This window comes from Balaenoptera ricei, chromosome 13, assembly GCF_028023285.1.
Source record: "Balaenoptera ricei isolate mBalRic1 chromosome 13, mBalRic1.hap2, whole genome shotgun sequence".
In the NCBI taxonomy this organism is placed as follows: Eukaryota; Metazoa; Chordata; class Mammalia; order Artiodactyla; family Balaenopteridae; genus Balaenoptera; species Balaenoptera ricei.
The window spans coordinates 100918035-100930443 of NC_082651.1; the positions used below are offsets into that span (position 1 = coordinate 100918035).

At 58.5% G+C, this 12409-nt stretch overlaps 1 protein-coding gene across 2 annotated transcripts in view; it reads right to left on the reverse strand.

Annotated features, from left to right (window-relative positions):
• Positions 1 to 600: 600 nt before the first annotated feature.
• Positions 601 to 12409, reverse strand: part of COLEC11 (collectin subfamily member 11) — a 32777-nt gene continuing 20968 nt past the window's right edge. For both annotated transcript variants that reach the window (XM_059943163.1, XM_059943162.1), the window contains 4 exons: positions 7378 to 7449; positions 4854 to 4907; positions 1429 to 1524; positions 601 to 1271 (listed from right to left, as the gene is read on the reverse strand). In XM_059943163.1, coding sequence (XP_059799146.1) covers positions 880 to 1271; positions 1429 to 1524; positions 4854 to 4907; positions 7378 to 7449 — 614 coding nt within the window. In that variant the 3' untranslated portion in view covers positions 601 to 879. The remainder of the gene's footprint in view (positions 1272 to 1428; positions 1525 to 4853; positions 4908 to 7377; positions 7450 to 12409) is intronic.

Consider the following 12409-nt stretch of genomic DNA (forward strand, 5'->3'; position numbering starts at 1 on the left):
TCATACTCTCCCTATGAGGAATAATCATAACTAGCTCTGTCTGTCTACGTCAAACAGACCTAAAATCACTTATTGTGTACTCCTCAGTCAGCCACATACACTGCTCTGAGGCGGCCAGTGGTCCTTGGGGAGGTGCCCAGGGCAGAGGTGCCCGGCAAGGAACCCAGGCCTCGATCCAGCCACCCGTGTGGCGCTGAATCCCACCAGCAACCTCACGGTCGAGCATGGCTGGTGAGACAGAGCCCCGCCAAGCTCTGGGTGAAGTCCTGCCCCACAGGACCTGCGGGGACACTGATGCTTTGTCGCGAGTCGCTGTTTGGGGGTGACCATGATACAGGAATAGATAACGAATACTGCTGGAGAAGACATTGAGAGAACAGGAAGACACCACACATTCAGTTGTCAAGTTCGGAGCATTTACTTTTCTTTTTCCTGAAATCTGGGTTTGCAGCAAAGCAAAATTGTTTCTACTTTTACAGAAGCATTGATCTAAGCTAAGAGGATTCTTTTCCATATAGAAATTAAAAGGAAGGTAGTCATCTAAGACCTCACTACCACTGTTTGTACTTAACTGTTGTAACATTTAAAGATCTCGTTTCATACTTTGCACAAAGCCAAGAGCAATTCTGAGTAATAATTACATAACGAACATTTTGTCTACACTACAAATAATAAAACTTTAGTTCTTCAGAAATAATACCCAGAAACACTTTTTTTTTCCTCTTTTTCGCCTAAGCATGCACCATTCTCTAAGATCCAGAAAAGGAGCCTTTACCGGGGCCCCCGCACTCCTGCTTGGGGACCACGCGGCGGGCAGAGCCTCCCGCCCGCGGTGGCAGCCGGCAGCCGCCCGCCGACCCCGGAGCAGCGGGGCCCCCGCTACACGTGCTCCTTGTCGAACTCACAGAGGAAGGGCATGGTGAGGTGGCAGGCCACGTCGTTCCAGCCCCCGGAGGCCTCCAGTTCCACGCAGTCCTCCTCGTCGTAGGCGTTGTTGGGCTCCCCGCTGCGCCACTTGCTGAAGGTCTGCATGGGCGAGCGGTCCGCGTAGACGAAGGCGCCCTCCCGCTCCAGGTCGTTGATGCCGATGAAGACGCGGGCCAGGCCGGCCTGCGCCACGTAGGCGGCCAGCAGCCCGTTGGCGGCCTCGTCCTTGGGCATGCCCAGCGTGCCGCCCCGGCCCTGGCAGGCCAGCTGTGCGTCCACGTACCGCTTCTCCTCCTTCACCAGCAGGTAGATCTTCTGCTCCGTCTCGCGCACGCCGGCGACGGCTGCGGGGACGGGGCTGGAGGGTGAGCGCTCGCGGGTCCCCGGCAAGCCCGGGGCGCCAGCCCAGCACGCGTGCCCGGGGAGCAGACCCAGGGCCGCTCTGCCTCCGGGCGGGGGTCGGGGGGACACGGGAGCAGGGACGCCCCGAGAAGCACGTACCGTGTTTGATGAACTTCAGCTCCGCTGTGATCTGGGCGACCTGGTTGTCCGTCTCCCCGACGGCCTTCCTCAGCTGGCCGCACTCACACGGGATGCCTGCGGAGACCGCGCCCGGCGTGTGATGGGACCGACCCAGAGGCGGGCTCAGAGAAGGAGGGGGTACCCCCTCCCCAACATGCTAAGGGATTCAACAGACACGAAGGCCTTGGAGGAGACCACGCCCGGCATGTGATGGGACTGACCCAGAGGCGGGCTCAGAGAAGGAGGGGGTACCCCCTCCCCAACATGCTAAGGGATTCAACAGACACGAAGGCCTTGGAGGAGGCCACGCCCGGCGTGTGATGGGACCGACCCAGAGGCGGGCTCAGAGAAGGAGGGGGTACCCCCTCCCCAACATGCTAAGGGATTCAACAGACACGAAGGCCTTGGAGGAGACCACGCCCGGCGTGTGATGGGACTGACCCAGAGGGGGGCGCAGAGAAGGAGGGGGTACCCCTCCCCAGGATGCTAGGTGATTCAACAGACACGAAGGCCTTGGAGGAGACCGCGCCCGGCGTGTGATGGGACCGACCCAGAGGCGGGCTCAGAGAGGAGGGGGCACCACCTCCCCAACATGCTAAGGGATTCAACAGACACGAAGGCCTTGGAGGAGACCACGCCCGGCGTGTGATGGGACCGACCCAGAGGCGGGCTCAGAGAAGGAGGGGACACCCCCTCCCCAACATGCTAAGGGATTCAACAGACACGAAGGCCTTGGAGGAGACCACGCCCGGCGTGTGATGGGACCGACCCAGAGGCGGGCTCAGAGAAGGAGGGGGTACCCCCTCCCCAACATGCTAAGGGATTCAACAGACACGAAGGCCTTGGAGGAGACCACGCCCGGCGTGTGATGGGACCGACCCAGAGGCGGGCTCAGAGAAGGAGGGGACACCCCCTCCCCAACATGCTAAGGGATTCAACAGACACGAAGGCCTTGGAGGAGACCACGCCCGGCGTGTGATGGGACTGACCCAGAGGCGGGCTCAGAGAGGAGGGGGCACCACCTCCCCAACATGCTAAGGGATTCAACAGACACGAAGGCCTTGGAGGAGACCACGCCCGGCGTGTGATGGGACCGACCCAGAGGCGGGCTCAGAGAAGGAGGGTGTACCCCCTCCCCAACATGCTAAGGGATTCAACAGACACGAAGGCCTTGGAGGAGACCACGCCCGGCGTGTGATGGGACCGACCCAGAGGCGGGCTCAGAGAAGGAGGGGGTACCCCCTCCCCAACATGCTAAGGGATTCAACAGACACGAAGGCCTTGGAGGAGACCACGCCCGGCGTGTGATGGGACTGACCCAGAGGGGGCCTCAGAGAAGGAGGGGGTACCCCCTCCCCAGGATGCTAAGGGATTCAACAGACACGAAGGCCTTGGAGGAGACCACGCCCGGCGTGTGATGGGACCGACCCAGAGGCGGGCTCAGAGAAGGAGGGGGTACCCCCTCCCCAGGATGCTAAGGGATTCAACAGACACGAAGGCCTTGGAGGAGACCGCGCCCGGCACGTGATGGGACTGACCCAGAGGCGGGCTCAGAGAAGGAGGTGGTACCCCCTCCCCAGGATGCTAGGTGATTCAACAAACACGAAGGCCTCGGAGCTGCAATGGAGACTTCAGACTTGATCCTAAAGGGCAAGGAGCAGCGGAAGGGTTTTCACAGGGGCGCCAAGGTCGGATTCACGTTTCGCAATCTCGCTCTGGTCGCCGTAGGAGGGAATCAGTGGCGGGATGGCGGCGAGACGGGGGGGCGAGAGCAGGGGGCTAGGACAGTCGCCTCGGGGAGACTGCGGGCAGTGACGGCGCGGGAGGAGAGACGACAAGACGTTTGAGGCCGGTGGTGGGGCTGGACCCGTGGGTTGATGCTCAGTCACCCGGCGTGGCCGCCCTGCCTCAGCTTAGGTGCTTCCTCCTGGGCCCTCGGGGGGCCCTGACCTTCCTGCCGCGAAGAGCCGCGCGTGCGCAGGAACCTTCTCAGAGTGCCACTCGGCCGTCACAGCGTTTGGGGGGCCCGTCGCCCACGGTGGCGCTGCTGGCTTCGGCTTCTGCACCGGACCAGGAGGGGCCGCCGCCTCCCGCGCACGCTCTGCTCTGGCTCTGTGAGCACAGGAGCAGGACCTCTCGCCTCTTCCGGAGAAACTCCATCGTGCGAAGCTCTCCACCTGCCTTTCCAGTCTGGACACACTCTTTGGTGTTGGCCCGTCTTGCAAAATCTCAGCTCCCTCTACCACTTAGAACCCAAACACTCCCCAACACGCGGGCACCTGGAACGATGCTGGTGTGATTGGGGTTTTTTGTTTTTTTTTTTAATGGAACTTTTTCTGAGATACACGTTGTCTTTGAGTTCGCCGAGGTTTGAGGCACTGATGTTTGCTGGAGAGATGGAACCGGCATCAACCTGACAGGTCCCCTCAGCTCACAGGAAGGGCCTACCCAAGGGGCTCAGACACTGTATCTTCCCCCTCAATCTAGTATCTGTGAAGTGTCTCCTGTGGTCACACGTGGTGGGGACGAGGACCAGAAGGTCCAGACCCATTAGGATGGCGTTTCAGTAACGGGGCTGAGAGGCCACAAGAGCCTGAGTGATGGTGGCGGGAACAGGACACAAACAGACCTGGGGGACAGTCCGGCGGGGGATGGGGGACACTGCGCATAGACAGCCTGAACCTGGCGGGGACAGGGGTTGAGTGACATCACGGTGGAGGTGCGTGCTGGGCAGGTGGGCGGGGGGCAGGTGCAGCCGAACCCGAGGGAGCAGGGGTGGGGTTGGAGCGGGGAGCAGGCTGTGCCACATGGAGAAAGAAGAAAGGGCAGCAGGCAGAGCTCCTCTGAGAAGAGAGGAAGAAGCGGGGCAACAGGGCGGCAGGCAGGGAGGACGGGGGCTGCCCGTGGCCCGGTCTCCTGGCACCAGGGAGGGACGGCCGGCAGGGAAGTCAGTTAAGTCCACTGAGCTGGGCCGGGGTCCGCGGTGACAGAAGGGTCGTGGGGAGTCGGCTGCAAGGACACCCAGAATGAGGAACGTGAACCAGAAAGTACGGGCGCGCTTCTCAGAGAAGCTGGTGGTCAGGAGAAGGGGGTCCTGACGCTCCCAGAGACGCAGTAGGAAAGGAGGAAAGTGCGCTTTAGGACGCGTGTATCTAAGCCGGATCGTGATGAGGTATGATAATACACAGTGGGCGCGCAGACCACAGCCCTGAACGGGAATGAAGACATTCAGGTAGCAGGAAAGCAAATATTGAAATAGTCCACAGGAGGGTGTGATACACGAGGAAGGCGTGTCAGTTACACGCGCTTTTTCCAGCCTCTTAAATTTTATGTCATGATTTATACTTTTTAAAAGTGCAATTTTAACACATTTCTAAAAAATCCTTGGACCCTTTATGCCATACCTGGTTCTCCATTAGGGCCAGGGGGTCCTATGTCACCAGAATCTCCTTTTTCACCTGGAAAAGAGAAGCAAGACCAAAGTCACGAAGCAGGGGTGGGGCGTGTCCCCTGAGTTCAAAACGTCCAGGTAACAATGTTCTTTCTTCCATGTGCGGTGCCCTGCGCTTTCTCCCAGACCCTCCTTCTGCGGTGAACTGTAGGCAGGAATGGTCTGAGGACGACTGACTCTTCAGGCTCTGTTTATGTCACGTGGAACATCCACATGTCACGGGACTTCAGAGATTATCAGATGAGCATCCTTTAAGTCAATTCTGGAAAACACAGCATGTTTCCTAGAACACGCTGTCATCTCAGAAATCCTTAACACCCAGCGCCAGGTCTCTCCACGTCCCACATCACAGCAAGAAAATTCAGGTAGAACAGGTAACGTCAGAGACGGATGGACCTTAGAGGTTACCTCATCCAAACAGAGTCAAGATGAGATCGGTCCTCCCTGTGCCTCTCTGAGAGGCAGCAAGGTGTCCCAGGGGCACAGCCACCAGGACACCTGGGCGCCCGCCTTCTGTGGACAGACAGACGACTCAGCCACTCTGCCCCTCCGTTTCTTCCAACTTATGAAACAAAGGGATAGGAGAAAATCGTGGCAACAAAGCTTTCTAGCTGCTCTAAAATCAGACAGTGGATATTTATTTTAAAATCACAGGAAGATTCCTAAAGCACTACCTTTCTTCCCCCTGAGAGAACTTAAGCTTCTCAGCTGACCTGGGACAGTGAAGGGGCAGCGACTTCTACATCCTTGGAGAGTCATGTTCCATTTGATGGGGATGGAGAGAGCTCGGCAGTCTCCATCCAAGTGATTCCTTTTTTTTCTTTTATCAACATCAGGAGTTTGAAAATGACTCAAGGATCATCTTGACAAGGACCCAGGATGGCAGTCTCAGAGATGGAGCAGATCAGGTGAGCTAAGCCCAGTAAGGGCCTTCTTGGCAAGTTGTCCCCTGGTGAGACTCTGACATTTACCCAGAGCACATGCTGTATGTTAAAAGCACACACATCCCTACTTGTAGCCAGTAATACCACTGCGTCCTTCACAGCAGCTAAAAGGTGGAAACAACCCCAGTGGCCATCAGCAGATGAAGGGATAAATAAAATGTGGTCCATCCATGCAACAGAATATTATCCAGCCTTTTAAAGGAAGGAAATTCTGACACCTGCTACAACATAGATGAACCTTGGAAACATTATACCAAGTGAAATAAGACACAAAAGGACAAATACTGTATGATTCCATTTATATGAAATATCTAAACAGGCAAGTTCATAGAGACAGAAAGCAGATTAGAGGCTGCTAGGGGCTGCAGGGGTGTGGGGCGTTATTCCCTCATGAGGACAGAGTCTCTCTCTGGGGCAATGAAAACATTTTGGAAATGTATAGCGGTGGTGGTTCTACAACATTGCAATCGTGCTTAGTGTCACTGAATTGTACACTGAAAATAGTTAAAGTGACAAATTTTATGTTACAAATATTTTACCACAATTTTTTTAAGCTTTTTCAAAGCACCCGCATCCCTCTCTACATCATGCATATCGATCTGTGTGCTCTGTAATGAATCCACGGGGCAGGTGTTTCCCACGGATTTGCCAGGAGGAGACACGCAGCTCGCCAAGTTGGCCCCACCCTTCGTCTCGGTCCTGGCTGAGGGACCCTTCCCACCAGGGACGGGCTGGGCCGGGGGAGGTCCGTGCCATCGATCAGAACTGACCACCTGGACCCACTCACAGCTCAAAGCCCCAGGCAGGGGGATGGGGCACAGGACTGCGGGCTCCGCGCTGGGCAGAGCAGACGACAGCCAAACTCCCTCCCAGCCCCCAGCCCTCCAGCCTCTGTCTCCTGCTGCCAGCACCCATGACAGGACCCGGGGGAGCCCTTCACAGGGCTGGGGGGCCTTGCCTCCTTCACCCCGAGCCCTCTGGGGTCCAGCACGGGCGCAGGACGAGCCAGGGGCTCAGAGAACGTTTGCTGACTGAGTGCGGAATGGGGGGCGGGGGGCGCGGAAGAGCCGGGCGATGCTGAGCGACCCCTGAACTGCCCTGGGGACAGTCTCCCGAGCTGCCCACCCTCCAGGGTGGTGCAGGTCAAACGGGGTCGCGTGGGCACTGGCGCTGCCTCCACGCCGCTGTCACCCTCCTGCCCGCCGTGCTCTCTGGGAGCCACCCCCCAGCCTCAGAGGGTCTGAGTCACCCGAGCTGCAGGAGGACGGACAGCGTGTCGGGAGCCCGGTCCTTCCGCTGCTTGACTGGGGCTCCTGATTCTCCCCCAGGCAGCACGGGAACCCCGAGGGGCAGGGAGCGCCCCCCCCCCCACCTGCTGGCACCCAGTCAAGTCCGATCGATCCCAGAACGCAAACGCTGGAACAGAGCTTATCGTGCATAAAGCGCACAAAATAAACACGACCACCAGCTGCTCTCTATGCGCCCGGGCGGTGAGCCTGAGAGGGGACGTGAGCGGAGGTGTGCCGGAAGTACCTTTAGAACCAATGGGACCAATCTTTCCATGGCGCCCCACGCCGCCTTTCTGTCCTTTGTCACCCACGTCTCCTGTGGAAAGCAATGAGATCACAGTTGGTCGAGGCACAGGTAATGCAGTACACCTCCTGTGTATCACCCCACGTGAACACGCACGCACACACACACACACACACAAGGAGACCGAACACGTTACAACTCTTGTTTAACCTCTCCAAGGTCGGGTATCCGACTGACCCCAGAAGGTTCTACATGTCACCTGCTGATGTATTTCCCAAAGGAAGACACACCTCCCCTAAAGTCACACACACTGCAGAACAGAGGAGGCCATGCGGTACATCCCCATGTCCTCAACTCAACCAAGCGCCTTAGACTGAGCACTTCCGGCCAGCAAGCAAGTCCTAGTTCTGTGATGTTCCCACAACTCAGGCCAGGTCGAGGTCAGAGGACAGAACACAGGCTGAGGGGTGAACCACAGCAGAAATGCAGACGCCCCACCCAAAGCCGGCTTACGTCCGCACAAGGGTGAAGTGTCTGGCACAGAGCACGTGCACACATGATCTCTTATTTGGTTACAGGAGGGATTCATCGCACAGATGGGGTTCACGGGGGCTAAGCGCTTGCCCGGGTCAAGTACCTGGTCCCGCCACGAGGCAACTCCTGCCCCGGACACTGTGTACGGTGCGTGACGCTGGGGACACAGGAGGGACAGGGCTCAGAGTCTGCGGGGGGTCGGGGAGATAAGCGGCCGGTGGTAACTCACACCGCTAGTACTGTAACAGGAGGTGCCCAGGGCGCTGAGGAGGCCTCCGGGAGCTGGGGAGAAGACAGCCACCAGCCAGGACCGTGTCACCATGCCTCTGGTCACACGTGTACAAGGCCTGGACAGGGACGAGACCGGCACCAGCTGGAGGCGGCCCAGGGAAGCGGTGTCGGGAGGGGAGGGAGAAATTCCCAGACTTGAGAAACGTCTGGGAGGCAGAAACGACCACGTCTGAATGACAGCGTGAGGGAGGGTCAGGGTGAAGGGGACGGTGGTGCCCAAGCCTCTGGCCTGGTCGTTGGGGGGTAGGGGTGCCCGTCCCTGGAGGGCAGGAGGGAGAAGGGGCAAGACGACGGCACCCTGAGGTCGAAATGCCCAGGACGAGCGAGGAGAGGTGTCCGGCAGGCCTGCGGGGACCGCGTCTGGGGTGGGGATGGAGCCCGGGGGCCCCGCGTGCACAGACCTGCACCAGGGGGCCCAGCGAGAAGGCGCCCCGTGGGAAGAGCAGGCCGGGGACCCTGGAGCACCGCACTGAGGAAGGCGAGCCGCTGGGCTGAAGGGGGAGGCGAGAGAGGGAGGGAGGTGCCGACAACTGTCAGAAGAAGCCCAGAGAAGCCGTAGGACGAGGACGGGGACCACCCGGAGGGTCTCAGAGGCTGGGGCGGGAGGTGAGGAAGCAGGACCCCGGGTGCAGACAGCTCCTGCAGGGCTGGGCGGGACGGGGAGCGCCGGGCTCGCTGGGGCAGCCGCGGTCGGGTACCGGCTCCGTCATCCGGGCCAGCCCTGCCCTCCCCTCTCAGCCACCCTGACAGCCCGGCCCTGCTTCAGTCTCCTGACTGGTCCTTCCAGGGTCGAGGAATAGATAGCCTTTCTGTGTCGCGTTATGACAGCATTTCAACCTGATTAATTCTCTAACAGGAAAACAGCAGAGCAGTGAGAGGGAAAAGATAACAGGAAAAAAATTTTCAATCAGTCAGCCAGTCAGTCAATCAACTGCACTCACCCTATTGGTAATCCAGAAAAAGAAGTAGCGCTGAAATCATTGATAAGCACTGCCTTGCAGTGATACATGCCAAAATATTTACTAAATAAGTATTTATTTAGTAAATATTCCACTCTGAGGATATGGTGAGGGGCTTTACTTTATCGCTGGAGGAGGAACAGAATATTCAGCTCTTGGGCCAGACGGGACCACAGAGGCCCCTGGGGCTCTAAGTGCACCCCCCCAGCGCAGCCGTCCTGAGGCAGCTCCAGCCGTAGAAAAGTGCTCCTTCAGTGACTTGCAGGAACTCGAAAGCTGCCGCCTGCTCCGTGCACCCAGCAGTTCCGGTTTTGCAGCCAGAGAGATGCACCGCCCACAGACAGTCCTTCAAGCGTCTGAACCGTTTTCCCCTGAGGTCTCCCCCTCAGCTTCCCCGCCCTGTCTCTTCTCCCACACGGGAGCATCATGCCCCCAGGCAGGCCTGACCGCTGTCTCCGCCTGCTGTGGACCGACGTGCCCCCCAGATTCATAGGCTGAAGCCCTGACCCCCACGTGATGCATCTGGAGGGGGTCAGGGTTAGAGGAGGTCATGGGGGCGGGATGCGTCCCCCGATGAGAGGATGAACAGCCTGGAATCCTCCCTCCCCACCATCTGTGGACACGGCCAGAAGTCGGCCGTCTGCAGGCCAGGAAGAGGGTCCTCCCCAGACCCCAACTGTGCAGACAGCCTGCTCTGGGACCCCTGCCTCCAGAACCATGAGAAATCAGAGCCAGGGGTTTAAGCCCCCGTGTCTGTGGTGTTTGGCTATGGCCCCCGAGCCACTTGTCCGGACCCTCGAGCCCATTAGTGTGGTCTGAGCCCAAAGATGACCGCAGACTCTCTGCTCAGCCTCTTGCAACGTGTCCCAGAGAAAAGCCCGCGTCCCTGGAACGCACGCTTGGCTACTGCTGTCGTTCCAGGGCCCCTGGCCGCCAGCCTCCTTCCGAACACCTTTCCTTCAAAAGGCCAGCGTTCCCGTCCCTAACTCTCCGTTGTGCCCCTCCTGAGGTCCTGGGGTCAACGTGAGCCCTGGGGAAGCTGGGCTGAGCAGGATAAGTGTCGAGACGACCTCCGTGTTCATGCTTTTCTTACTTTCACATCTCGCCAAATCATGGGGTGGTTTGGCTTGTTTTCACGCTGTCTCAGAAGGGTCTGCTGGGACACTTGCTGTGGCATCCTTACGGGGACATGCAGACCTGATAAACTGGATTAAGCTCGGGCTCCATCAGGCCGTCCCACGAAGACAGTGCCCAGAGCGGGAGGAGGTCTCGGAGACCCCCAACCCAACCCTATCTTCAGACAGGACGGCAGAGACACAGAGTCCGAGGGATTTGCACCTACAGTAATGAGTTGGGTGGATTGTTCACAGCATGTGGATCCCACTGAACTCCCACTGGAGGGGGGCAGGGTCGCCAGAGTCTGGAGAGTGGCCTCCTGCCCGGGGAACACGTCTCCTCGTTCAGAAGACCCAACACTGCAGAGGAGTCTGGTCCACGTTTTAATGGGCAGATTGGGGCAGATTGGGGCAGATTGGGGCAGATTGGGTGTGAGTGCAAACCAATCACCTGAAGAGTCTGCTGTTTGCTAAGATTCCACCTAGAAAAGGTGAGAACGGAGTGTGGGCCTCCTACCAACCTTGGGGTCACTTCTCCCCGAGACCCCTCCCCGCAGAGGGGAACTCAAAACAACGCCTGCCCACCCCTCTGCTCCCACCCAGACGGCTCCTGCCGCCCCAAGCGGACAGGCAGCGGGTAAGGAGGCTCGGAGGAGCACCCTGGAGGGGAAACACCTGTGATCAAAAACTGGTAAAGTGCTGCCCCCTCACCCCCCAACCCCGCACAAAATCTCTCCGCTTAGCAGACGATTAATTCATGATTCATTGCATCTGCTGAAGGATGCAGTCAGGGTCTAGCACACATCCTGCTGTGGTAAATAAGTCATAACCTGAGGATGATTGGAGAGCCTCTGCCTTTCAGCCCATCTCTCAATTGCACAGCCGAACTTTACCACTAATCCAAGGTTGCTGCTGACACGTGGCACCTGCCCCCAGCAGGTACTGAGCCCAGCTCCTGCCCTTGGAGGAGTGTGGGACGCGGCCCCTGCCATAGGGGGCTCCGAGAAACCAGGCACACGTATAGAAAATCAATCGGATGCCAGCAGCTCACGGGGCAGGGGGATGGGGGCAGGCAGTGAGCCCAAGCCCAAGGCGGGGAATGAAGGCGCTGCAGGTCTGCAAACCTCAGGGTGGGAGTCCCCCAGGGGCTCGTCACCACGGGGCATCCCCGTCGAGCTCCCAAGTGCTGCGGATGCCGCTGCTTCCAGGACCGGGCTTGGAGACCCCTGCGGTTTGCGATGTGAGAAGGCTGGAGCTGCAGGAGGTCACCCGTGCAGGCCAAGGCTGGGGGTCAGGCAGCCCCAGGTCTGTGGCTCAGCTCTAGCTTCGAGGCTGAATCTCTCTGCGCCTCAGTTTTCTCTCTGCAAAGTGGTGTCCTGCAATAACAGCTTGTCTGAGACTCCGGGCCCGCAGCGCCGTGTGCACAAGGCTTAGAGCTCGGGCCCTGGGGCCCAGCCGATCCGCCCCCTGTCATTCGGCTGTGCTATCTCTGTGCATTTCTGACCTACATAATGGGGCTAATAATAGCCATAATACAGCCATCTCACTGGGCGCTGAGGGAAACGCGAGCACCGTCGGGAAGGGCATCTGGCACGTAGCAGGTGGACGTAAGTGTTGGCCACTATAACTGTCATTTGGAGGCAGACCCTCCGAGCTGGGAAGCTGCTTCCTCAGGAGCGATCCATGTCCCCCATGACCCCCCTGGATCTGCACAAGCATGCAGAGCCTCAGGCCCCACCAGCTCAAGCACCGAAATCTGCATTTTAACACATCCCTGGGTGATTCCAGGGGCCCCAAAGCTGGAGCAGGACTGGACCAGACCCCGCGGGCAGCCCTCTTTGGAGGTTGGTTGAGATTCCATGGTAACCCACTGCTTGCTGCTGCCAGGAGCAAACCAGTGTTAGCAATAAAGGTGCTTGCAATCTGGGGCAGTTGTGCTCGTTTTTCCAAATTTCAGAGATAAATTAGAATACTTCCAGGTACACCGTGTGCCAGGAAGGCGTGTCCACATGTACCGACGGATTTCAACCTCACAGTGTTATTGCCATTACCACCTCGTATGGGCTGAATTGTGTGTCCTCCAAAATTCCTATGTTGAAGCCCTAACCCCCAATGTGACCATATTTGGAGATG